The sequence below is a fragment of the Mustela erminea genome, chromosome 14 (genome assembly GCF_009829155.1).
Source record: "Mustela erminea isolate mMusErm1 chromosome 14, mMusErm1.Pri, whole genome shotgun sequence".
Taxonomy (NCBI): domain Eukaryota; kingdom Metazoa; phylum Chordata; class Mammalia; order Carnivora; family Mustelidae; genus Mustela; species Mustela erminea.
In genome coordinates this window covers 64,738,991-64,764,576 of record NC_045627.1, presented here as the reverse complement: position 1 = coordinate 64,764,576, position 25,586 = coordinate 64,738,991, and the positions used below count along the sequence as shown (strand labels likewise).

General features: G+C 54.5%; 3 protein-coding genes across 5 annotated transcripts; 1 reads left to right on the top strand and 2 right to left on the bottom strand.

Moving 5' to 3' along the window:
• Positions 1-1,761: 1,761 nt before the first annotated feature.
• On the bottom strand, positions 1,762-6,704 carry TWNK (twinkle mtDNA helicase). 2 transcript variants are annotated; one of them, XM_032313366.1, is made up of 6 exons: positions 6,541-6,704; positions 4,795-4,921; positions 4,367-4,630; positions 4,106-4,213; positions 3,650-3,791; positions 1,762-2,738 (listed from the first exon to the last, which is right to left on the bottom strand). In XM_032313366.1, the coding sequence occupies exons 3-6, from the start codon at positions 4,486-4,488 to the stop codon at positions 2,418-2,420; spliced, it is 693 nt and encodes a 230-aa protein (XP_032169257.1). In that variant the 5' UTR covers positions 4,489-4,630; positions 4,795-4,921; positions 6,541-6,704; the 3' UTR covers positions 1,762-2,417. The 2 variants fall into 2 exon arrangements, with proteins under 2 accessions (XP_032169257.1, XP_032169256.1); XM_032313365.1 differs by having other exon boundaries at positions 4,367-4,607; positions 4,795-6,704.
• Positions 6,705-6,714: 10 nt separating this feature from the next.
• Positions 6,715-7,981, top strand: MRPL43 (mitochondrial ribosomal protein L43). The gene is made up of 3 exons (XM_032313368.1): positions 6,715-6,925; positions 7,008-7,114; positions 7,240-7,981. Exons 1-3 carry the CDS (start codon positions 6,795-6,797, stop codon positions 7,479-7,481), a joined length of 480 nt encoding a protein of 159 aa, XP_032169259.1. The 5' UTR covers positions 6,715-6,794; the 3' UTR covers positions 7,482-7,981.
• A 758-nt stretch (positions 7,982-8,739) lies between these two features.
• Positions 8,740-22,904, bottom strand: SEMA4G (semaphorin 4G). 2 transcript variants are annotated; one of them, XM_032313363.1, is made up of 16 exons: positions 22,776-22,904; positions 19,317-19,791; positions 19,060-19,208; positions 18,714-18,776; positions 15,335-15,433; positions 15,103-15,196; positions 14,846-14,959; positions 14,490-14,659; positions 14,237-14,406; positions 13,792-13,936; positions 13,436-13,658; positions 12,924-13,039; positions 12,625-12,788; positions 12,422-12,483; positions 9,957-11,013; positions 8,740-9,841 (listed from the first exon to the last, which is right to left on the bottom strand). In XM_032313363.1, the coding sequence occupies exons 2-15, from the start codon at positions 19,438-19,440 to the stop codon at positions 10,184-10,186; spliced, it is 2,523 nt and encodes an 840-aa protein (XP_032169254.1). In that variant the 5' UTR covers positions 19,441-19,791; positions 22,776-22,904; the 3' UTR covers positions 8,740-9,841; positions 9,957-10,183. The 2 variants fall into 2 exon arrangements, with proteins under 2 accessions (XP_032169254.1, XP_032169255.1); XM_032313364.1 differs by having other exon boundaries at positions 8,740-9,837.
• Between the last annotated feature and the right edge of the window lie 2,682 nt (positions 22,905-25,586).

Genomic DNA, 25,586 nt, shown 5'->3' with positions numbered 1-25,586 from the left:
CCTTTGTGGCCAGGCCCTTCCTGATCTCTCAGGGAGATTATTAGTATCCAATCGGATATAGGCAGAGCCCAAGTAATTTGCCTAGATCCACTCTGGTTGGGCACAGGGACAGTGGCTCCCAAGGACCTTACACAGGACCCAGGGATCCCCCACTGCTTTCTAGGCTCCAGGGACTCCTGAACATACTTTGAGCTAATCTTGATGTGAGTTTAGGACAGGTGTGCAGCGCAATGTGTTTGCGTAGGGGGTGGGTGTGGGGGAGCATTAACTTCCCCTCCGATCATTCTGGTTTGTGCTGTGTGTGGGGAGTCTGCTAGGAGGGCTGGGCAAGACAAACAGGCAAGTTGTATCTACTCTTCTATCCCCAATTCACAGAGACCTCAAAAAGGTCCCCTAATGGAAATCCCTAAAGGATTTCCTGAGAGAGAACACACCAGGCATTCCCAGTAAACCAGAGTCCTCAGAGGTAGGAATGACCTGGTGGTGTACATCTGGAACACATGGCTGACGTTCAATGTTACAGACCCTGGGTGAGGCAGAGACCAGCCAGCGGCTGGGAATGATTACTGCAGGATTAGGAGGACTGGCTCCAGCCAGTCTGGGAGAGACCCCCAAGAAGGGAGGCCCTGGAGGAGCTACTCCCTCCCTCCTACCGCAGGTTCTTCCCCAGAGAGCAGCTTTGTTTCAGGGTCTGTTTTGGGAGACAGATGTAGCCACAGTTCTCACACACAACAGACCAGAGACCCCAGAGCCTTCCACAGGGCCCCAGAAGCAGCCCCTTGGGTGGACTGGGAGGACTTCATAAGGCAGCCCTGCTTCAAGGGAACAGGAAACCTCTGCCCACCCTTACAAAAGTCTTCTCCCCAGTCCCCTCAGAACATCTTGCATTTTGACCATCCCTGCATGCAAATCTAAAGGGAAAAATGGGACTTTAGGGTATCAGAGGAAGTGAGATGGGAAAGTGCCCTCATTTAAAACTATTTCTGACAAGGTCTCTAACTTTACAATCTCCTTCAGTACTTGTTAAAAAAGAGGAATCCTGCACCTTTCCTCAGACCTCCAAAATTAGAAATGTCTGTGCATGCTTACTGGAGAGTAGGCCTTAGGTTCTGCATTTTTAAAGAGCCCCAAGAGTTTTGACACATACGAACATAAGAGAAACATTTGAGCATACAAGGACAAGGAAAATGGACGGAGAGCCAGATAAGAAGCCACTGAGTATGAATCCACATTGAGAGGTCATTGAGTGGCTCGTATCACCTAGGGACAGCTGGTCAGGCAGGGCCCAGGCATGTGGCCCAGTGACTCACACCTCTGCCACAGATCACATGGATATCCTCAGGGGAGATAGGGATAAAGAGGCACCATCCTGTCATCCCTAAGCCAAGAAGAGGCATAAAGGGATGTGTGGGTCAAGGTCCTTTAATGCCTCTGCTTCCTTGGGGGTGCACAGCTCAAAGATTCCCAATTCAAAGCAAGAAGAAAATCCAGTTATAGGCTGGGGAGACACCTGGTGGACAAACAAGAAAAAACACAGAAACAAAGGCTATGGCAAAAATTTTTTTTAGTATAACTAGAAAAGGCTCTACAAAAAGTTATGACTGTGTCCACTCCAGTGGTCTGAGGCAGCATAACATGGTATCAGTGTCCAGGTGGCAGGCACTCTGGGCTCACAGCTTTCTTCTCTGGCCAGCTTCCACCTCTGGGGCCCTGATATTACAGGGCCAAGCACCTAGGATCCGATGGTAGCAAGTGCCACCTCCTGGCAGGGTCCAGAGTGGACCGCAGAGGCCACGATGTATGTCATCCTGTAGCTCCAAACCTAGGCTGGAGTTTTGGCAAGAAGTCCTCTATTCCCTTCCAGGTTCAGGGGGCCTGAACCCAGTGCTTTGAACTCAACTTGCTCATTCCCACCTCAGGGCCTGTGTCTAATTTTCCCTCTGCTTGGATCCCTCTCTCTCTAGATGTCCACATGGCTCAATCCTAGTTCTTTAGGCCCCATTTTCAATGTCCTCTGCTTAGAGATACCTGTTCAGACCTTAAACTAGCCTATAAGCATTACTGCATTACTGTTTTTTCTTCATAGCATATCTCGCTACCTGAAACTATGTTTTGTTCATTTTTTTTCTTGTCTCCTTTACCAGACTGCAGGTTCTAGAGAAGCAGGGACTTCATCCGTTTTGTCATTGTTGTACTCCCAGGACCTAGAACAAAGCTTGGCACACAGGAGGTTCTCAAATATTTGCTAAACTGAATTCTCCGGTATGGAATTCTGCCCTAGGTAGGCCCCTCTGACTGAGGGGGGGTCCCTAGCTTGAGACCACAGGACAGAGGTAGCCTAAGCAGAGGACTAAGAAAGTCTATGTCTCAGCCTGTGTCTTGTCAGGTTCATTTCAGAGTCCAGCTCTCCAGTGCCTTCACCTTGAGGGCTTGGAGGGGTTTGGCTGGTTGGAGTGATGGGCCTGACCCAAGCAAGTCTCAGAGTTCTGGGGCACAGCCCCCTTTCTGCCAGAAGAGGGCTTTTTGGTCACTAGCCCATTGTCATCCTTGACCTTCTTGAGCCGAGCCTTGCTCTTTGGTGGTATGGAGAAGGTAAGAGAGCTCTTGTTGAATTCCAGTGGGAAGACACCTACGTCTCCATCAAAGCGGTTCTTGGACACCTGCAGATACCGTTTCCCTGGACCAGTGACCAGCTTCCTGTCCTGTAGAATCAGAACGTTGTCTGCTTCCTGGCTTGCCTGGGGGATGGGGGCAGGAGAAGGAAGCAGCAGTGAGAAGACATGAGAAGAAGAAAGGAAGGCTGAACCTCCAGGGAAGAATGGCAAAGCTCCCTGAACTACTGACCATGATGATGCAGCCACTTGAGTCTTTCAGTTGCTCGACTATCTCACTGCCCCGGATTCTGTAAATGCTGTTCCTTCTGCTTGTGACACTTCTCCTGCACAGCTCACTACCCCACTCTACCCCATCTTCTTGTCATTCAGGTCTCAGTCTAAATGTCACACTTCATCAGAGACCATTCCTGATTCCCATAAAGGAAGAACCACCATCTTTGCACTTTTGTGTCACTCTCTTCCCTAGCTCCATGTTTGTTCCATTGTGGCATAGTTTGTGCTCCTCACCCTGGACTCCCTGTACCCAGCCCAGCCCTAGCATGTAACAGGCACTCAGCATATCCCTGGAAGCTCCAGGATCGGGCTGGTCCTGCTGCCCACAAGGCCCTCCCATTTATTCAATTATTTAACACTTACTGTCTACCAGAACTCAACCCAACCTCTGTTGACACCTCCTCTTCCCAAATGGGCAAGAAGTCTCCCCAGATGTCCCAGGCCGACTCAGATGTCTTGCTGTTCCCCAAATACCTGTGTTGCCTATTGTAGCTCTTATCATACTTAGTTATAATCACTGTCTTACTATTTTTCCCACTGGACGATGTGAGCTCTTGGAGGGCAAAGAGGGCAAAGAACCAACTATTATCAGCCTTTGTATTCCTAGCACACGTGTTTCTCATGTCATGGCCCCAGAGGCGGCTGTCTCCTGCCTCTTCCGGGTGGACAGTCAAGATGATTTAAGGCTGAATGAAGGCCACCCCTGGTCACACCTGTCCCCTCTACTATCCAAAGTTTAGGCTCCTCTAAAGGCCACTTACTTTGGCTGAACCAAAAATTGATGCTGTCTGCAGTTCCTTATCGTCGTCCTCCTTCCGGGGATGAATGACCAGTGTCACATGGCAGCTATTGTCTGTTGCAAACTTTCGAAAGGCCCCAACGATGTAGTCTTGAGCCGCAATCCTGCCCCAACCCCAACAAAGTAAAGGCATATTCAGACAGAAGGATGAGAACATATCCATACTCTTGATTCATTTACAGCTCCCTGCAAACCGCCCACCCCACTCTACCCAAGGACTCACACTTAGGTCCCTATCCATCCTTCCCACTGCCACAACTCACACGTCTATGAAGACAGAAATACACATGGGGTGGTGTGTGCAAACACACATTTCATTTCAAGTAACAAAAGAGTACAGTGTGCTTGCCTAGGGGCCAACTGCCTGAGAAGACATGCATGTTTGAGTGGGTTTTCCAGTGAGACAAGAGGATGTCACCTGTCTGTGGACAGCTGCTCATGCCCCATCATGAACTGCAGATTGTCGATGACCACGTGACAAATGTCATAGACATATACTGCATGTTGCATTGTGTCTATGACAGTCCTGGGGAGAGGAAGAGGCAAAGAATTCAAGAGTCAATTACAAGCAGTCTCTGTAAACCAGCCCAGCAGAAAAGCCAGCATTCCTGAAAATTCTGTTGGGGATCTGTTCTCCTGTTCTCCCATTCTTTGAAAACCCTAGGCCTCAGAATCTTACCTGATGCTCTGCTGCCCGTGGAAAGTCATGAAATAGAGAGGCAGGTCTTCAAAGCGGTCGGCCCACTCGTCGTATCTGTCCAATTGCTCTTCTAGCCGCCCCACAGCAAACTGTGTCAGCATGACCCGGGCTAGTCTCACGTTGCTGATCTCAAAGCTACCCCAGAGTGTGTTTACCCCCTGGGTACACAAGTCCAGGGCATACTCACTGATGAATGTCGTCTTTCCACTGCCTGTTGGCCCTGCAGAGGAGTTGAACACAGACCTGGGTGAGGGAGGAAAGTTCTACCCTTAAAACCAAGACCTGGAGCAAGGGCTTCAAAGTTGGGAGAAACCTCCTCTTTAACATTTGTCATGTCCCAAACCCATGTGCTTTTGTCACCTGATCCTTTGCCTCTTACCCCAAGTAGTGATTTCCCAAGGGCTCACCTGTGAAGACTGTCAGCTCACCCTTCCGATGACCCTTCAAGAGACGATTGAGGTCTGGGAAGCGGTTCCAGCGGATGCCAGCTGCCTGCTCCACATTTGACAGTTCTCCTAGCACCTCTTCCCGAAGCTGCCGGAAAGACACGATAGACTTGTGCCAGGCAGGCAGGGCAGTACGCAGAATACGAGAAAGATTTAAGCCTCGGTTCAGGGCCTCAAGGGGACGGGGCTGCTGGTCCCCAGGCCGCACCAGGGAGCATCGCTTGGGATTCAATTTTCGGGCAAACAACTTGGCAGCTTCCCAAGACCGAAGGTCATCTCCCAGCCAGAGCACAATACGTCGAAACTGTTCGAGGTAAGGAAGCAAGGCAGGGGGTAAGCAGGCCGTTCCTCGGGGTAGGGCAAGGGTGGGCAGTCCTGTGGATTGGTTCAAGGCCAGGCTGTCCAGCTCACGACTTGTCAGTACCACCTCAACATCTCGCCGACTGATAAGTGGTAATCCAAACAGATTGCAGTAGATACCAGGCCGGGGAATGGTGGTTTCCTTATAATGTACTTCATTTCCCTGGCCTTCGGCACTTAGTAGCTTCAAGCCTCGTAATCCCATACCTCCAGGGGAGAACCAAGGGAAGACAAGGCTGCGAGCGGGCCGCAAATACCGGACACTGTAACGCCTGAGTGTGTCATCTGTCACTTTGGTAAGGCCAAACATCACACGAGCCAGCTGGGCCTCCTCTGGTTCAGGCAGCTCCCAAAGAGGTATGGCTCGGTCCCAGATCCTCCGGATCTCCTCACTGTCCTCAGCTTCTGGGGCCTCACCAAGCAGGACCCCCTCTCTAGACCCGTCCCCTTGCCCCTCCACGCTGGCCTGGAAGTCTTCCCAGCTCCCCTCTGCTAGGCTGCTCATGCAGAGAAAGCGGCCTGTGGTCTTGTCAATGAAAAGGCTGAAGGAAGCAGTAGCACCAGTCTGGTCCTTGAGCTGCAAGGCCTTCACAAAGGGGCTTGGTGCCCGCAGGCAGCTGTGGCCATCCTGGAAGGGGATCCCATGTGCTCGCAAATACTGACGGATTTCAGTTGCAGTTACAGGCAACACTGGTACCTCCAAGGCTGGGAGAGCCTCCTTCCTGTACCTTCTGCGAGGAGGGCCTGGGACCAAGCTTCTGGGCAGGCCTCTCCGACCCATCCACTCCCCACGCAGGGGCAGCAGGATACGGAGGGGGTACCCACCTCGAAGAAGTACCCACATTCTTAGTCAAATCGAGTAAGTTACTAATTTAAATGCTTTCCTCCCTGGTTTGGGTGCCTTCACTAGGTCAGGACCTAGGGATCCTCTGCACAGCACTCTACAGAGCCCACTCGAGGTGGTTTCTTTCTCTCAACTTGTCCCTCATAATCATCTCTCTGAATCCTCTTCACCCCTCTGCATTGCTACTTCACATCTGTGCCCATCTTTCACGGCCGTGTGCCTCTCTCTGGCTCTCTACCTCTATGGCTCCGTACACCCACTGCCTCACCTCTACCACCCTCCACGCTGCCCCTCACCGCTGTGCTTTCTTTAGATCATCTCTTTACCACTCCCGCCCGGCCAGGGGATCTCCTCGTCGTCTCCATCTCTACCGCCGCCCGCGTCGTTCCGGACCCCAAAGCGCTAGCCCCCAAGTGGAGGCCCTCCTCGCCGCTTCTGCCCTCAAAGGGGACTCGCCACGACTACAGCGCCACCGGGCGGCTCCCGCCAGTCCCCGCGCTCACCTCGACCCCGCGCCCGTGTCCTCCCTCGGCTCTACTGACCAAAGCTGTGCTGCTCGCGACCCTGACCGCGCGTCACTACCATCCTCTCGCCCATCTAGCCCGCAACGTGGGTCACTGGCGCGCCTCCCGCCGTGACCGCGGAAGCAAAACTCCGGGGCGCGAGTGTTCCCGGAACCGGAAGCTTCCGCGTTCGTCCCGCCCCCCACCCCACTCCTGCCTTCCAGGCTGGTCTGTGTTACCTGGGCGCTGCGGACATGACGGCGCGCGGGACCCCGAGCCGCTTCTTGGCCAGTGTCCTCCACAACGGGCTGGGTCGCTACGTGCAGCAGCTGCAGCGTCTCAGCTTTAGCCTCAGCCGCGATGCGGCATCGTCTCGCGGCGCCAGGTGAGCCGGGCGAAGGGTGCTCTCCGAGCTGAGGTCGCCCCGGGTCAGCGGTCGCTGTGCTTACTCTTCTCGGCTTCCTCAGGGAGTTCGTGGAACAGGAGGTGGCCGACTTCGCCCGACGGAACCCGGGGGTCGTAATATACGTGAACTCGCGGCCGTGCTGTGTGCCCAGAGTAGTGGCCGAATACCGTGAGTGGGGCCGGAAGAGGGCTGGAGGGCAACGTGCGGGGGAGGGGGGGAGGCTGGACCGGCTCGCCTTTCGCGGGTCTGACCCCTGATCCATCCGCTTCCTCCCACCCCCTCCCGTCTGCCAGTTAACGGGGCAGTGCGCGAGGAGAGCATCCACTGCAAGTCCGTCGAGGAAATTGCGACGCTCGTGCAGAAGCTGGCGGACCAGTCGGGTTTGGATGTGATCCGTATCCGCAAGCCCTTCCACACGGACAGCCCTAGCATTCAGGGTCAGTGGCACCCCTTCACCAACAAACCGACAACGCTAGGCGGGCTGCGCCCGCGAGAGGTCCAAGACGCTGCCATAGCCCAGGTGCAAGTGCCATGAAGAGTTGCTCCACCAACTCCAATCCCAGGCTTTGGACTCTCACCCCAGTGGGGGTGGTTCTTCCTCTTTTTCCAAGCCCACACAGGCAGATAGAGCCCATCGAAAGGGAAATTGACGCCAAAGCTTTTGCTTGGGATGAAGAGCTGTGTTTTCGTTGCTCAGGAGGCAGGGCAGTGACTGTCTCCTAATTCTTCCTTATTTGACATCCCTGAGACCTGACTTCAAGGATATTACAGGATCTGTTCTGAAGTCCAGTCTGAGAATAGTGATCTCAAATCCCAGCATGAGGTTTCAAGATTGGCATCTGAAGATGCAACCTTTTATGCAACCATTTATATCTGCAACCTTTGAGCTAGAGAAGAATTACACTCTGCTGTGAACATGGCATTAGGATAACCACTTTATACCCGTGTGAATGTTTAGGTGAGGGCGCCTGGGTGGCTCAGTGGGTTGGGCCTCTGCCTTCAGCTCAGATCATGATCTCAGAGTCCTGGGATCGAGGCCCCCATCGGGCTCTCTGCTCAGCGGGGAGCCTGCTTCTCCCCCCCCCACACCCCCCCCCCCCCCCGTCAAATAAATACAGTCTTTAAATTAAAAAAAAAAACAAACCTGAGGTTAATAAACATACGTTTACACTTGAGGTCTTCAAAATATGTGTAGATTTAAAAAATAACTTCACTTTTCATTACCCTAAAGCCAGAAGCAGAACATATAACCCTTCAGGATGGTTAGTATCAAAGGCCATGTGGTTAATCTAGTCTGGACCCTTGGAGAGTGATTCTAAGGTCAGATCTCTGGTAACAAGCTTGCCGGGGTCCTATTTCCCAAGACAGGCCCCTCTGCAGAAAGGAATTCACGTTGTCCCTTGTTGGGGGAGGGGAGGTACTGAAAAGCTTCCTGTGGATGAGCGAGAAAACTGATAAACAGGGAACATCTTCTAGGCTTAGCTAAAGCAAGGGGGAGGAATGGTGAGGAAGAGAGCCAGGAGGTAAAAACCTACAATCCTTTGTATGAATTCTTGAACAGTTGTAATTTTGTTTGTCGGGCCCTTATCACCATGATCAGAGAGTAGTAAGAGTCCTTTGAAGGCCTGTGTACCTGCCCAGGGCAGCCAGATGGAGACTGAGGATCCCAGTTTTCTCTGCAAATGGTTTTATGGGGAGCAGAGCCAACCTTGCAGCAGTGTATCCATAGGCTCAGAAGCCTGCCCCCTGGCGATCAGGGAAAGCCAGCCTAGACCAAGTGGAACACACAGAACTGTGGGGAGAGAGGGCATTTATTGACCAACAAGAGGGGGAGGAGCGGAACCCAGGCTCCCCACTCTGTCACATGCCTGTTCTGCCCACCTGGGTGGTGAGTGGGGGCATTCCTAAAGAAGTATAGCCGTTCTTACAATAAATACATTCATTGTGGGGTGGAGGTGAGAGAGGTTGAGTGAAGGGCAGTAAAAATCCGTGGGGATTCCACGTTCTCAACTACAAAAATAACAGTCATCCTCACCCAAGGGGAATGGGGGAGCTCAGTCAGGATTTGATTGTCCCGTATGGGCCTGGAGACTTCAGAGGCCCCTGGACCCTGAAAGTGCCCCGGTGAGGTAGGACAGGGGTGGGAGCCAAGCATCCAAACTCCCAGCCTCCGCCCTTTGCATAGTTCCAAGAACGGGCTTCATGTGCCAGGTGAGACAGCAGATCTCCTCCCCCTGCTCTGGTCTAGGGGTAGCAAATGCTTGGTCCCCCAAAGGGAGGCTGGCTCATTGCAGTGTTGGTCACCCATCCTAGGGAAATGTCTGAGAGGACAGCTGAACGGGAGACGGCTCTCCCTCTGAAGTGTCCACGGACCAAACCCAACAGCTAGGTCCGAGGCAGCAAAGGGAGGCTCAGAAATGCATGTGGAAATGTAAGCACATGTGTGTGAAGGGACATGCCTGGGGCTCTCTCTGTCACTCTTGAGAGTGACCAAGGGGATGGGGGTGCTGACTCACAAGGGCTACACATTAAGGAAGAAGAGGGGAATGACACAGTCTTACCTCCCCTGGCTGGCCTGTTCCCAAGCTCTTGCCAAAGAGGTCACTACATGGGTCTGGCTGGAACTAGGGGAGAGGACTAGATAGTATGGGATGTGGCAATTGGAAGGGTACCCAAAGTCCAGGAGAGGTGAAATACAAGAATGCACCAGGAGGTGGGGGCGGGGGCCCTGCAGCCCAGCTGATGGACATTCATCCATGTGCACATGTGAATGTACGCAGGGCTCAGGTGGCTCTGGCGGCTGGCAGAGGTCTTGTCTGGTTTCGGGACCATCCAGCACATAGGGCCATGCAGAGGGTGGTGACATTGAGGTCATCTGGACCTGCAGAGCCCTGCCTGGGAGAAAGAGGAAGGGTTTGAGCAAAGAAATGGGGCAACCCAAGTGCTTGGGTTACGGGAATAGGAACCGGGACCGGGTCTACAGAATACCACGTCCTGAGGGAGTACCCACCTCTGAGGAGCACCGGTTGGCCTGGGCTGCTCACAGATGGGTCTGTGGAGACTGGGGAGGGGGCTTTGGCTGGGCCTGACTCTGCTAGCCCTACAGGGACATCAAAAAGTTGGGAGAAGGGCCTGGAGTTGCAGGGGTGACAACAGAGTGGCTGTGTGGGGGAAACAGCAGCCCGGCCTGGGGCAGACAGGCTGGCTTGGAAGAGCATTTGTCCTACGAGGCCGGGCTCAGACAGAGCTCTCGTCCAGGTGCTCCACAAGCTGCGTGTGCTTCCTCTTCTCCAGGATGCGGCTGAGCTCCTCCGCGAACGAGCAGGGCCCTGCTGGCACTCCGTTGTTGCTCTGCCTCAGGAGCACGTAGCTGTTGCCGTTCATCCTGCGCAGCCGGCTGGGCAGAGCCACCAGCCCGTTGGTCAGCTCGGCCGGCGGGGGTGGGGGAGGCGGAGGCGGTGGGGCTGGGGCTCCCTCCCCAGGGATGATCTGGAGGCAGCCACCTTCCAGTCCCCCAGGCCCCTCCCCGTCGTCGCCCTCCTCTTCCTCTCCAGGACACTGGCCTGAAACGGTCTGCAACTGCACGGCCGAGCCCCCTGCCCGGCCTGCCCGACCCAGAGAGTATTTCCTTCGCCGCCCTCGTCTGCCTCCCTGAAGACAGGCCACGTAGAGGAGGGAGGAAGCTAGAAGGAGGCAGAGGCCGCCAAGTGCAGCGATGGCCAGCACGTAGAGCAGCCTCACGTCAGGTGCCAGCTGCGCCCCGGGCATGGCAGGGGCTTGTGGAGCTGGGGCGGGTGTGGCTGGCCGGACGGTGAGGCTGTAGGAGGCCAGCAGGGTGCGGAGGCCGTTCTCCTCGGCATAGCAACCATAGTTGCCACTGTGCTCGGGCTGTATGTCTGTCACCAGTAGCCCATCCACACCCACACGGTAGCCGTGCTGCCCGTCACTCAGGCCCGTGCTCCCATTAAGCAGCCACAAGGCCCGGGCCAGGTTGGATGGCTGGTCACAGGGCAGGAGGACATCATCCCCTCGGAGTACAGAGCGAGTTTTCAGGGGTGGTGGTGGCCCTGGGGGGGGGTGAGAGACAGGAGTGGTCAATGTTTGTCTACCTCAGGGAGGGCAATGGAGATGGCAGGCCAGATGGTTCACTGTTTGCGTCCCCAGCAGCAAGCACAGGATCTGGAACCACAGTGACAACTGACAACGGTCTCCTGCACTCATGTTCTCATGTAAGGTTCCCAGGGTTTGCACTGGCTCTTCGCAGTGGTTTCAATTCCTGCTATCCGCCAGTGATTCATAATTTCAACCTCCACCGGAGTTCTCTCCTGACTGTCAGACTCGGACATCTTCCGCCTGCAGGGCTTCTCGGTGTGAGGCCTCTGGGGCATGGCACATGAACTAAGGCCAAAGCCTCCCTCCCAGACTATACCAGGTCTTTTCCTTGAATTGTCATCGCAGTGAATGGCGCCACTAGCTACTCAACTGCTTAAGTCAGAAAGAAACCTGGAAGTTTCCTTTGCCTCTCTCTCCCCTTCGCTTTTATATCTAATCTCACCAAGACTCTGCTTCCAGAACCCATCTCAGACCTGTTCAGTTCTCTTCTTCCCCAACTGGGGAAGCTGGTCCCCTCTGGCCGCCATCTAATCCATTCTCCATGCAGCAGTGGGGTGACCTTGTAAAAACACCATACCAATTATGCCACCCCCCTGCCTCACCTTGGTCCCTGCCCACTTCTCCAGCCCTTTCTCAAACACACCAAGCCCATCTGCCTGCTGTTCCTTCTGCTGGGTTGTCACCCCCTCTCCTTGCCCTCCACTGGTTCTCTTGCAGGAAAGAGCACAGTGATGAAAAGCACAAACTCCAGTCAGGCTGCTTGGGGTCAGGTTTGAATTCTGACCCTGTTACTTCCTAGCTTATTAACTCTGGGTGGTTTACTTACTCTCCCTGTACCTCAGAGAGATTGCCCCTCACAGGGATGGGGATCCTGGCACCTGTCCCCTGACTGCTGTGAGAGAAAGTGACATGGTGTGTGTGTGTGTGTATTCAGTCAGCGCCTGCCACCAGGAAGTACTCAGTACATGTTAGCTGTGCCTATTAACATTTGCTCTTCAGGGAGCAGCCCAGGGATTTTCCTCAGGGAAGTACCCATTATCCTTCAAACCCTTGTCATAGTTGTAAATATTCCTTTTCTAATAAAAACCAATGAAAACAATTATTTGTGTGGCCATTTAATTGCCTGCCCCCCCCCACATGCCTAGAAGTTCCAGAAGTGACAAAAACTTTCCATCTTGAGCCTGTCTCCTCATTTATGATTCCTTTGGGCAACAACTGTCTGTGAAGCACTTAACTCTGTGCCACACTCTGCTAGGACATCCTTGCCGAAAGCCCACAGACATGGCCGTCCAGAGACACACATGCACAGGTAAATGACAGTCTGTGCAGCCAGGCCTACTCACATCCATGAAGGTCACTTACCCGAGTCCCTGTGGCCTTCGCAGCCTCGGTTGCCTCTCTCCACGTCCTGTATCAGTGTCGTCCTGGAGCCAGAACCAGGGGAAGTGAGCTTAGTTTTCCCCAGTGGCAGGGTCCCTAAGGCTGTCACCAACTGCCCCCATGTCTTCTACAGTCAGCAGGCCTTCCTCCTCCCCTGGGATCCTGACCCCCCTGCCACCACTCACCTGCTACTCTGGGACCTGCTGAATACGATGCAGGCGTGGGTGCCAGGGTCCCAGCCACAGTAGGGGTCCCGGGCCAGGATGCAGTCGTAGCAGGAGCGGTAGCGGGAGCAGCTAGACAGTGGTAGCTGAATGACTCCACTAGGGGCCCCCACGTAGAGGCTATGCTGGGAGCCAGAGAGGAAAGTTGGTTGGTAACACCCCCAGCTCCCACCTACAGACACACACGGCCACTGCCCAGCCACCCACTCCCTCCCCCTACTCTGGCAAGGCCACAGTGATGATCATGAATCAGAAGCTACCTGCACTGGAGAGATGACCAGATTTTCCACGGACTGGGGTTCCTTGAACACTTGCGTCTCTTCAATAATGTGCATCCCAGAGCCCAGCACCACGGCCTTGTGGATCCAGCCATCAGCTGGTATGGAGAGGACAGAGAGTCAGAACCCAGCGATGGAATCTGGTTCTGGTCCCATGCAATAGCCTGATGGGAGCAGCTCCGGAGTCATGAGATCAGGGACAAGGATTCAGCCAGGAGAAGTTCCTCAGGACACTGGGAATTCTGGGCTAGTCATGGAAGAAATTACTGGGTTCACAAGCATTAGTGATCAGGGTCCAATATCATGGTGTTTGGTGACAGGAGTCAGCAGTCACCCAGAGCCAGTGGTCACTGGGGGCCAGCAGTGAGTGTTCACTGAAGAATCAATATCAATGGTCACCAGGGACTTGTGATCAAAAGTCATCCAGGGGATTAGCAGTCAACAAGGGTCAAGGACTCGGTTACCTAAGGGCTCAGAGCAGGGCTCAGAAGTACCTGTGCCCAGAAAGAGCAGGTCATAGGTGGGCCCGGTGGGCGTGGAGACAGGCGTCCCTGTGAGGTGCGTGTAGCGCACGTTTCGCTTGAGCAGCAGGGGCCGTCCGCGTGTGGGCACCACGGGCCGGGCCATCAGCGGGTGCAACTTCACAAAGTCCAGGACCAGGGACGGCAAATCCTGGGATGAGTTGTAGCCACGCGTGCGCAGTGAATCTGTGATGCACTGGGGCAGGGGCAGAGGTGGCAAGCTCAGGAATCTATTGCCTGCCCATCCCTCGCCACCCCCAAGGCTAGATCCTTCTGCCCCTCCCAGGGGTTCTGTCTACCCAAGGCGGACCCCAGACTTGGGCACTCACTGAGCCAGGCCGAGGCTCCGGCACCCCACCCTCATAGCGGCCCCAGCGCCGGGCACCATCCTGGTACTCCATGTAGGGACCTGCGAAGACAGCCTGCACCTCGGCCAGGTCGTAGCGGCAGATGGCTGAGGCCTCTAGGGTCTTCCTAGGAAGGGACACAGGGGAAGGGGCTGAGCCACATGGAGTGGAGCCTGTCCCCTGCCCCCGCCCCCTGCCCAGCTTGGAGCCTGCTGTTACCCTGGCTGACCCCAGCTCTAGGCCTCAGGGCTTCCCCTAAGGGTGAGGAGGCCACTGTGGCCTCTGGCCCCAGGCTAGCTGGGTGCACCTGAAATCCTCTCTCTGCTGCCAGCCTCCCCACAAGGGATCCTAGTGTACCCTCACTGACCTCTGCCCCAGCCCCCACACTGTCCCCAGTTCCTCCTCTCCCCACTGTCCCTGCACTGACCACTGGGTGGTCAGCGTGAAGGCCGCGTAGAAGTGTGTGCGGGCTGAGGCGTTGGCGTCCAGGCTGCAGACAGCACGGAGCAGCTCATACTGTGGAATGTGGCAGACGAGACGCGCCTTAAGGAAGGAGGTCCACTTCTTCTGCAAGATCTTCTTTCCTCCTAGGTCTCCCTGAGGAGGTAGGGGCACAGGGTCAGGGGTCAGGGTCAGAGGTTCAGCTCCTACACTCTTGCCCTAAACCTGGTCCTACTCACCTTGCACACACGGGCCACGCGGGCCACACGGTGGCTGTTGCGGCTCTGAGCAAAGCTGCTGGGGCCCTCGTCAGTGGCACGCTCCGTGAAGAAGTAGTAAACCTTGTCATCGTCCCCCACGGTGCTGGCCTCACTCTCCCGCACCAGGACAGAGAACACAAACTCAGCATCTGTGGGTCAGGCAGTTCAAATGGCCTCTGAGACAGGCTGCGGATCCCCTCCACTACGGCCCTCACTCAGCACCGCATAGGAATAGACAGGTGCAGCCGGGAATTTTAGGAGGGGATGGCCCAGTGCCGCAGGGAGTGAAGATGAAGTTCCCCGCCCCCCATCACCCTGAGCCTCATCCCCCTGACCGTTGAGCCACTGCATGGGCGCCTCCTCTGTCCTCAGGGCGTGCGGGTGCCGGCTCCGGCGGATGTCAGGAACGCTCCGGAATTCATACCGCGTGGCTGTGTAGAGGCCTCCATCTGGAGCAGAGACGGGCCGAGCGTGAGACACACCACATACCACAAGGCACATAACCTACGTGGGTGGTGAGTCCTCGCAAGGAGATCCATGTCCCACAAACCGTATGCTGGTGGGACAGGGCGTGGGGGGAGTGCACGCTCACCAATGACGAGGCCTGTGAAGCCACGGGCTGGGTCGTAAGGACACTTCTCCTTCCCCTCTTCGAAGCTTGCTGGCAAGGTGAAGGCTTCAGCATCCTGCGGGAAGATGGCGCCAGAAGTCAGTGGTCTCGAGGACAGGCAGGGGCTGTGGCCCAAGGTCAGACCAGTCTGGGGCCACGGACCAGAGCCCGGGGGCCTGGGACCAGCAGTCAGGGCGGGGGCAGCCATACTCACAATGGCGGCGCAGAGGGGCTGGAAGGCATGAGTCCCACATGCGTAGAAGTGGGTGGCGTTGAGCCGCTGAAGGAATCGCACGTGGTTGAAGCACTCTGTCTGTGGGGTGGGTGGGGGAGGGCTGTGAGCCCCCAGCCTGCTTAGAGGCCTTTTCCATGAATCAATCCAGCTTTGTCATCCAGCTCTTGCCCCCGCCCACGGGACATGGCTCCTTCTGAGATTCCAGTGGGCCTGCTCACTGCCCCAGACACAGAACTTTCCTTGAACTCACTGTCTTTTGGCTTCCTAGTGACATGACCCCTCTTCTCGGCTTCTGTCTCACTGTTAGGATTACCTGAAACACTCTGCAAGCTTCGCTTGCATTGCCTGAAGTCCCCTGCACACCCAGCTCTGGGGCCCCCAGGACTCCCGCCACCCTGAGATGTTTCTCTCACATCTCCTTCTCAGCATTGTCCCTCTGTCCTGGAATCCCCCCGCCCCCCGACGTTCTTTGGGGTGACACTACAAAAATCTGTCTCCAGGCTCTGGCCCTCTCTCCACCTGATAGCCCACAGACACATCAAACTCACCAGGTCCCAAACCAAGCTCATTCCCTCCTCCCTAACCCGCATCTTTCCTCCTAAACCTGTTCACCCAGTTTTTCCCACCTCACTTCATCATCCAACCTATTTCTCAGTCCAGACACCAAGAGTCAGCCTTGCTGCCTCCCACTCCTTCACCCCCACGTTCAGTTCTCCTCCACGATTCTGTCATGTCTCCTGACGTGGTCCCCTTCCCCTCCACCTCCACCACCCCAGTCCATGTCACCGCTGTCTCTTCCCTGGACAAAGATAGAGACTGCCTGATTGTTCTCCCAAGCGTCCCCTGCTCTGTGAAAGCGACTTATTTATTCAGTGAATGAGGAATACATGCATGCAGTGTAAAATTCAAAAGATACAAAGGAATATGTTGTAAACAGAGCATCTCCTTTTATCCCTGTTGCCTTCAAAGGGGACTGCTGTTACCACCGTCTGCCGTTGTCTTCCAGAGATAGTCTACCCGTCAGCACCCTCCGGCAACCCACTTTCCAAGGCACATTTTAAAATGTAAACCAAATCATGTCACTGCTGTATTTAAAAAAAAACTCTGGTGGCTCAGCAGAGTCCTGAACCAAGGGTCCCACCACCTCTGCCCCTTCCTCACTCCCTCCAGGCACACTGCTCTTCTCTGCCCATTAAACGCCTTAAGCTGAGGACCTCTTGACTTCTTTGCCTTGTCAATGATCCCTCCTCCTGCCGGTACACAGGGTTTGAATCCAAACAGGCCTCTTTGTCTCATCCCAGTCCCTCCCTCGGTGTATCTCTCCCTCCTCTCCACTAGCCTGCTCAGCCTCCTTCCTCTGATCGCCAGGATACCCCCAAGCCCCATTGCCTTTCCTGCCTCCAGATTCACTCTAGCTTAATTCATCTAGTGCTTGGGGCTGGATTAATATTCTTCGAGGAGTGCTTCCCCAAGATGTTTACATAACAAAGAGGTGGGGGTGAGGGAGGAATTCTGTGGTCAAATAAGTTAGAAACCATGGTGAAAACTTGCCATATCAGGGGACTTTTCAGAGCCTTAAGGATATTGCTGTGCATTGTGGGATTGAGCATACAGCCCTTCCCAAACTCATGTGACCATTAAACCCTTTTTTTTTTTTTTTTTTTTTTAAATATTTTATTTATTTATTTGACAGAGAGAGATCACAAATAGGCAGAGAGGCAGGCAGAGAGAGAGAGGGGGAAGCAGGCTCCCTGCTGAGCAGAGAGCCCGACGCGGGGCTCGATCCCAGGACCCTGAGATCATGACCTGAGCCGAAGGCAGCGGCTTAACCCACTGAGCCACCCAGGCGCCCCTAAACCCTTCTTTTAAAAATTAATGTTCCTCAGGGGCGCCCGGGCGTCTCAATCATTAAGCGTCTGCCTTTGGCTCAGGTCATTTTCCCAGGGTCCTGGAATCGAGCCCCGCATTGGGCTCCCTGCTCAACGGGAAGCCTGCTTCTCCCTCTCCCACTCCCCCTGCTGTGTTCCCTTTCTCACTGTGTCTCTCTCTGTCAAACAAATAAATAAAATCTTAAAAAAAAAAAAAAAGTAGTGTTCCTCAGAACATGCCTTGGGAAATGTTCTCCTAAAGCCTTGCTACCTGAAGTGGGGCTTGGGGACCAGCAGCGTCTGTTTCCTCTGCAAGCTTGTTAGAATTGCTGAATCTTGGGCCCTTCCCCAGGCTGAGCTAGCATCTGCATTTATAACATACCCAGGGGCTTCATGCGCACACTAAAGTTTGAGAGTCTGTCAAGGGCCAAATGGTGAGTGTCCATTGTCACAGAATAAAACCCATCCCCCAGCTGGGCACTTACAGTGCTCCGTGACCTGGGCTCCTCTTGTCTCACCAGCCCCACTTTCTACCCACACTACATGCTGGACCAGCAGGCATCTTTGATGGAGTCTCTTAGAAGTGCCTCTTTAAAGATTTATTTTATTTTAGAGAGAGAGAGCACAAGTGGGTGGATGGGCAGAGCAGGTAGAGGGGCAGAGGGAGAGGGAGAGAGGAAGCAGACTCCCCGCTGAGCGCCAGCCCCAGGAACCAGAGGGGCCGGAGGTGAGCGGGGAGCTCGATGCAGGGCTTCGTCTCAAGACCCTGAGATCATGACCTGAGCTGAAACCAAGAGTCAGACCTCAAAGGACTGAGCCACCCCGGGGTCCCTAGAGGTGCCTCTTTAAACACAGCTAATCCTACCACCACCCTAGACCTACTGAATTAGAATCCTTGGGCCAGGGAATGTGTTTATTCTTTTTTCTTTTTTTAAGTAATCTCAATGCCCAGCATGGTGCTTGAACTCATGACCCTAGCCAGGGCCCCTGGGAATGTGTATTCTTAAAAAGCTCTCCAGATGCATCTGTTCCACAGGCCTACATGGTGCCCCTGCAGACACCCTGTTCTTTATCGGGAAAGCACTGGCAATTCACTGCCCCCCTCCACGGGATCCTGGGTACTTGACCAATTCTCTCACCAAACCTCGTTTTTTACATCTGACAAATGGAATATAAAACGATTTTATAGGGTTATTTTGGAGTTAGGAGATCCAACAGCTAAGTCAGCATTTACTAGAGGTTACTATTGCTCTCCTGATTATTATTCAGGAGCCCAGGAGAGATTAAGATTCCACTACAGGCCAAGCCGGTAGGTCACCAGATGTTTGGACTGTAAGTGCTGCACCTAGGGCCTGCTGCTCCGGCTACACTCATGTGCTTGTTGTGGTTGTTGAGACTGACTGGCTGATCCGTACCTCTCTATTTGCGTCCCCACCAACCCTGACCAGATGAAGAGGAGGAAGGAACTGGGGACAGGGCAGACCACATACCTGGTTGTTTTTCCCTTTCTGATGGCATTTGCTTTGCATCTCTGGGGAGGCCTCCCAGCGGATCTGGAGACAGGGAAAGGGAATGGGCTGATGTGCTGACCCCAGTACCCTTGTCTTTCACCATTATCTGTGGGACCAGGTGACAGGACTCTAGGGAACAGGGGAAACTGGGGTACAGGTAAGTTTCAGGAGTGACCCTGGATGGTAAAGGAGACCTGGCTTGGGAAGGGCAGTGCTATCTGACCAGAGGGCTATGGAAGGCTCGCAGGGCGTCCAGGAAATTGAGGTCCCAGGGAGCTGGATAAAGTTGGAGACCTTCTGGGTGCTCCAGGTTCTAGGGGCTAACCTCTTTGTGCGCCCCATCTCCTATGTCACGGGCATTGAGAGAGAACAGGGCACCTCGGGCTCCAACCAGCAGTCTTGCGGAGGACTCCTCCAGCAGCAGTGTTGAGTAGTTCTGGGCTTGACCCTTGAAGTGCCGGGTCCTAGAGAGCTCTGGGGAGAGTGGGAGCAGTGAGCCCAGCTCTGGGGCTGCCTCTCTACTCCCAGACGTGGCTCCTGCTGCCTTTCAAAGTTGCAGTGGCGGGGGGGGGGGTGTCTAACCTTCATAAGGGATGGTCATCCGCGGGGTGGCATCTAGTTCTCTGGATGGTCTCCGCAATGAGGGTCCAGGGACGGCTGTTGCTGTGAGGAAGCTCAGGAAGAGGGGCCAGAGCCTCCCCCACATTTTCCTGGGGAGGCCCACACTGGTAAGAACCCCCAGGGGAGCCAGGGCCAGAGCCACAGGGGAAGAACAGTCACAGGGGTCAAGGTCCACAGAGGTCACTTGGAAGGTCAGGGGTCATGGGGCCAGGGAGGGTCCTGGAATCGAGGGGACATGGAATCACAGGGTTGTGTGGCCATGGAATCCCAGGTTAGAGGTCAGAGGGAGGGATGGATCACACACTGCCTTTCTGCATCAAATACAAACTCCATGGTGGGAGGGAGTTGTTGTAGGGTCATAGAGGGGTTGCAGGTCACTGATGGGATCACCCTGCCCCAACAGAAGGACTAGTCCTGGTTCTCTGAGGTCCGTTTTCTAAAGAAAAAAACAGGAAAAAAAGCTCTTTGATCTGTATGTGGGTAGAAGGTAGATGGCATCATCCCCAGAGTTCAGGGGGCACCTGTGGACGAAGGCCCCCAGAATCCCACGTCAGGATCACCTCACTGTCACTCTATCTACCTCTGATAGAGGTATCTATCTATCTGCTCTGATGCAAAGTTGGGTGGAACTTGCCCTCCTTACAAGACCCTAGATTCCTCCCAGCCCAAACCCAAAGTAATGGCCCTCCTCTGACCAAGTCAGAAGCTAAGCTAGGCCTCCATCTCGACTGGAGCTCCGTTTTCAGGGAGAACGCCTTCTCTTAGCAACAATGAGTCCCAACTTGGGGCAGCAGCTGCCCTGGCTGCCTGCGGGGGTGCCTTATGCCAGAAGGCTTGGGCAGAGACATTTAATGGGCCTTTGTTTATTTTGTCCCGTTTTCCCTTTGTTTTTTCTTTTCCCTGGCCTGAGTGCTCCCTCTGGAATTTCTCTTTAATTAGACGCTTCTCCTGCTCAGCATTCCTCTCTGAGAGGGTGCACATCTCTACTCTGCCCATGCGAGTCCATACTGCACCCGCTGGCCAGGCATCCACACGTGCCCCTGCCTGCAAACAGGCACTCGTAGACATGGCGGCGGGTGTGGGGGTGTGTGTGTTGGTCTCTGGGCCCTGGGGCCGCACAGGTGTAAAAGTCTGTGCCAGAGGCTCTAGTGTGCAAGACCATTTGAGACATAAGCAACATGGAAAAAGTGAATGATAAGACCCATGAGTTCTTGGCCACCTCTCCTGGCACAGCTTGGAGACTATTCCCACGCCTGGACCCTCAAGCCAACCAGCTGAGGATGGGGTAGAAGTAGGTGGCAGGCCTTCTGTGACCCCTGTAATAGGCCTGACCTCTGAGCTGGCTCTTCAAAGCTTCCTTGATGAGGCCGGTGTAAAGCAAGCCTGACCCACCCAGTCTCATCAGACACCCACAGACAGGGCCACAGGGGCCACTGGCCTCTCCCCTCCTTTCCAGGTCAAATATTAACTATGTGGCCTTGAAGAGAGGGGAAGGACCAGGAACTGGCCAGAGGGAGAAAACAGAAATTTGGAGCATTTATTTAAGAGGTAAAGGTCAGCACTGTAGAGGTCAGAGCCCAGGGGGTAGAATGTAGTATAAGTGGAGAGAAGAGGGTCCTTGGACCACAGAAAGGGCATCAGCTCTTGGTTTGGGGGTTGGGCAGCAGGAAGTCACAGGCAAACTGCCCATGCCCCACCTCTCACTGTGGAGGCGCACCTGTTTATCTTTGGGGCCTCCTATTTGCTTAGTGCGGAAGCAGCGGGTGGAGGTGGGGGGGCAGCGGAGAGCCCTATGGCTACGAGGTATCAGCCCTAGGATTGGGCAGGAGGAACACTCCCTCCCCCAGTGACCCCAGGTCAGAGGAACCACTCTGAGTGTGGCTCACGGCAAAAGTCAAACATAATCCAGAGAGGTGTAACACGAATGCAACAGGTGCACATACACACATGTTCACAGACATACACACATGTTCACAGGGCTGTGAACATGTGTACTCACAGGAGAGTCATGCAAATGTACATTCACAGGGAGGTTTGTCCATGCATATGTTCATGTAAAAGCCTGCCAGATGTGTTCACACACATTGACAAATAAGGTTGTATTCACATCCACTCATTCAGCAGGTCACACAGCCTCAGAGATTGACAAGGAAGGTTATAAACCCACACACGTGTATCTGAAGGATTGTACACCTATTCACAGAAAGATCCAGCACATACACACATTTGTGTATGGACATGCACATAAACCCACCAATACAGTGGATCAGGCATGTTCATGTTCACATGAACAGTACTTAAACAGTACTTAAACACACAATTACATATATGCAGAGACAAGCGTATGTACAAAGAGGGATCCAGTTCTCACTGCAGGCTTGGAGGCTATCGGTGCCCACTGAGGTGCAGAGCCTCCCTCCCTTCCCGAAGGTCCCAATTTTAAGGCCAGATTCCAAGTGTGTGTGTAGTGATGTGGGGAGGCATCTGACCTCAGATGCTCAGATGGGATGGGCCTCTCTGCAAAGGAGGGGAGGGGTACCTAACCCAGGTGGAGGGAGGCCCCTAGCTTTAGCAAAGGAAAGGTGGAGTGGATGGTGTAACTTAGCGCTGCTCTACTCCGATGTATAGACCGCTGTTGGAAATGTGGGAGGTGGGCAGGGCCTCCCAGCCCCCATTTATTTAACCTGTTGGGAGGGAGGGCGGGGCTAAGCGAGGGGGCGGAGCTGCTGCCCTCCCTCCCCCAGTGGCCACAAGGCTTCAAGGTCTCCAGTCCACACCCCACACTCCACCCCCAGTACAACAGTTTGGGTTCCTCCCCAGGGCCAGTCCCCTGAACTCTGGTCACCTTCCGAATATTAGATCCTAGGGCTGAAGAAATTGAGGAGGGGAGAACCCCCTCCCCGCAAAAGAGGATCGATGTTGGATCAGCAGGCTCTCGACCTTCATCCCAGATGTCCACCTGCTTAGTGTAGGCGGCATCCCCCTCTGCCCAGTAGGATGGCCATCTCTTCTGGCCTGAGAGCCCCTCCCCCGCTACCCTCTCCTTCCACCACCCTGCACGGTCCGCGGGTCTTCCCTCTCCTCAGATCTGATCTCAGTCTCTAGCTGCAGCTCGAGGACAAGCTCTCCTTCGATCCTGCTGGACGCCAGGAGACGTGACCCAGATCCCAGGGAACACTGTTCGCCACGCGGGTCCCCGCCCCGCGCCGGTCCCCGACTCCGCGGTGGCGGGTCTGCTTCCAGCACGGCCCGAGGCCTGGCCCGCGCCCCTCTAGAGCCTTTATGCGGGACCGGGAGACTTGCCGGCGAGAAAGGCCTGGCCCAGCCTGGAGGGTGGAATGGACATGGGGAAGGCCTGGCCTGCCCTCCACCCCCTCGCCCCAGGCCCCGCCGCTGCCGCCCGCACTCCCTGCCTCTCACCTTTGCGCTCGGATCCCGGGCCATAGAGACGGCGATGCGCTGCTCCGCGGCCCCACAGCACCAGCTGCGGGAGGAAGGGGCCGCGGCCGGAGGCGGGGCGGGGGATGGTGGAGGCGGAGCCGGGGGTGGGGCGGGGGCTAGAAGGCGGGGTCAGGGAGGCGGGGCCGACTGGGTGGGGTGCAGGAAAGGGCGCCGCTCTCTTCTTTAGCGTCCCCCACCTTACACAATAGAGAAGGTTTGAGGCCGAGACTCCTACGGCCTCCGGGCATCTGGCGTCCTCCGCCCCCTAGGGCCGTAGCCCCCGTATTGCCCCCTAGTGGTGACTTTATCATCCCATGCGCTCTCGATGGGCTTAAAGCCCACCTTCCCTCTCTTCTGTCCCTAGGACCCTTCTGACTTACCTAGTGCTGGGGACTTACAAACCTCTCCTCTGGGGGCTTAACTTTCCGAAGGCCCTCTGACCTGTCCTCTAATCTGGACTCACTTCTTGCGCTCCTGCCACCCTCTTCTGCTCTCTGCCTAGGGTGCAGTGGGCCACAGTAGGTACGGCCGAGCATAGGGGAAGCTCTGAACACAGAACGGGATCTGGATTCCCAGCTCAAGAGCCTCCAGCTGCTTAGTCCTTCAGCTTGAAGTCTGAGTAGGTCGGGCTTGGAGGGATGAAGTAACAGCCTGGCCAGAAGTTCACAGAGACAATGCTGTTTTTCCCGATAAGTAAGCCACAGCGGTTTGCGCTTGTCCACTCAACCAAACCTTACAATAACTGGGGTTTACCTCTCAGGGACTGGGTCACTCAGATAACTGCCTTTCCTTCCAGCTCATGTTCAACATCATTCTTACTCCAGGTCTTCCAGTGAGCTCTCCTCATAGGCAATCAGATATCCTGTCCCTCTGTGGCTCAATCACCTCACCTATAAGAAAACTAGAAAGCCCCCCTTAGAATCGACTCCCCAACCAGAGGAGATCCCCGATGGTCCTTCCATGCAAACTTTGTGCTGCAGGTTGCCAGCAACTCAGACTATACACCTTTGCCTCATGGGCTGTCAAACCCTCTAGGGTCTGAATCAAACCAGGGCTGTAGCTATGACCTGGCCTGATCCCCCCCCTTCCCTCATCTGTGCCAGTATTGTAATAGGCCCAAGACCAGGACTAAAATGAGGAAGGCCACAGGGACACAGATAACCGACTCTTGCATGTGCCTGGGAGTCAGAGCTCTGGAGAAGCAGGGGGGTTAGGAGAATAGGCAGATACACGCTGACCTGAAGGAGGGTGAACAGATTCAAATGGCTCTGTCATTATTGAACTAAAAGGACTCTGGGAAAGACATGCCATCGCTCTTTCCTGAATTCCCCACAGCTCAGTTTGGCACTTCATCAGTCAGTCTCGTAGTTTGGGCTGCCGTGTGTGACTGCAGATCGCTAGACAGCAGGGCCCACGCTACACTTCCGCCTCCCCCAGCACTCTGCAAATAGGTTGTGTGTATGTGGAGGGGGAGGTAGCTGGGGAGAAATGCTTATGTTAAAGTGTACACACACTCTTAAGACTAGCCAGCTTCATTTTAAAAACTGTACCCTCTTTCTATCCTGAGAGATTCATAGCTCCATTTTATAGATGAGAAAACAGGCTCTAAGAGGTTAAGTGGCTGGCCTTGAAATTCTTTCTTATTTACAAAGAGGATATAATCAGTTCTGGAAAAGCCTGAGAAGAGGGAAATGGGGTACACCCGAAGGGGAATTATCAAAGGCATAAGTGTGCAAGTTCGTGCACAGATGTGTACTGGAGGAGAAGGCAGAAAGGAAGGGGTATGAAAGAGAAAAGGGAATTTAATGTGATGGGATTGGAAGGTTGCTAGTGGGAAACAGAAGGGAAAAGTCAGCAAATAGTTTGGGAGAGACCAGAGAAGAAAATCCTAATAGAGAAAGGAAGTCCAAGCTGGGAAGTCCAGGAAAGACATGGCTAAGAAAAAGAAGTCTGTAGTCCTGTTGGAAAGTGGATTGGGGGTGGGAGTGGGAGACAGCAGAGGGAGGGCCGGAAGATGGCTAGTCCTGCAGTATCAGACAGGAGATTGGACCACAGGGGCCCAGTGGGCTACACGACACAGCTCCTCTTGTTCTCATAGAACTCATGGTGCCCACTTCAGGTCCCTGTGCAGCTGCAGTGATCAGGTGGCAGGTTGAGCATCCCACTCGCGCCTATACCCTGTGAGGCAAGCCTTTCTCCTCAAAGGTGCCCAGACGGCAGACTCAGAACCTCACACGTTTCAAATGAACAAAATGTGTAAGTGACAATGCGGAATCCCAGCATGGCGCTTCCTGATTAAATAGAGATTTACATCACAATCCACTTCTCTCTGCCGTTCTCCACTTGAGGCTCTGAACCTAATGATCGGATGGGATGGCAATTAAACGAACTTTCTGTAGAAAGCTTCTCTGACAATGCTCTTCTCTGCAAATCAAGCTGATAAAGTATGAATGAGGGGAATACTGACAGTGGGAGAGACTCAAAATCAAAGGAAGAAATGAATCCTAACCTAGCCACTGACTTTGTGTCCTGGGACACAGGCAGGGCATTCTGTGAGCTGGTTCTTTCTCAGCCTTCAAGTCACTACCCTGGCTGCTTCCCAGGGTGGCTAGGAGAGGATCCCATCTGAAAAGCTTCTGGTGTATGACTTCACAAGCACAGGCTGTACAATGTTGTTTTGTTTTTGCTAGGCTATTCTCCCCAACTCCGCTGTAAGAAAATGCCTGTTGTTCTCTGTCACCTACACACCAGCATTTGGCTCCAGGCTTCGCACAGAGCAGCTACTCACTG

Coding starts and splice junctions, on each gene's coding strand:
- TWNK (XM_032313365.1), bottom strand. CDS start 6,037: ATGTGGGTACTTCTTCGAGGTGGGTACCCCCTCCGTATCCTGCTGCCC. Junction 4,214..4,366: donor CACGGGCAGCAGAGCATCAG/GTAAGATTCTGA, acceptor TCCTCTCCCCAG/GACTGTCATAGACACAATGC. Junction 3,792..4,105: donor GAGCAGCTGTCCACAGACAG/GTGACATCCTCT, acceptor GGGTTGGGGCAG/GATTGCGGCTCAAGACTACA.
- MRPL43 (XM_032313368.1), top strand. CDS start 6,795: ATGACGGCGCGCGGGACCCCGAGCCGCTTCTTGGCCAGTGTCCTCCAC. Junction 6,926..7,007: donor GCATCGTCTCGCGGCGCCAG/GTGAGCCGGGCG, acceptor CGGCTTCCTCAG/GGAGTTCGTGGAACAGGAGG. Junction 7,115..7,239: donor CAGAGTAGTGGCCGAATACC/GTGAGTGGGGCC, acceptor CCCGTCTGCCAG/TTAACGGGGCAGTGCGCGAG.
- SEMA4G (XM_032313363.1), bottom strand. CDS start 19,440: ATGTGGGGGAGGCTCTGGCCCCTCTTCCTGAGCTTCCTCACAGCAACA. Junction 13,937..14,236: donor TTCACGCTGACCACCCAGTG/GTCAGTGCAGGG, acceptor GTCCCTTCCTAG/GAAGACCCTAGAGGCCTCAG. Junction 11,014..12,421: donor CGAAGGCCACAGGGACTCGG/GTAAGTGACCTT, acceptor ACCCCCCCCCAG/GGCCACCACCACCCCTGAAA.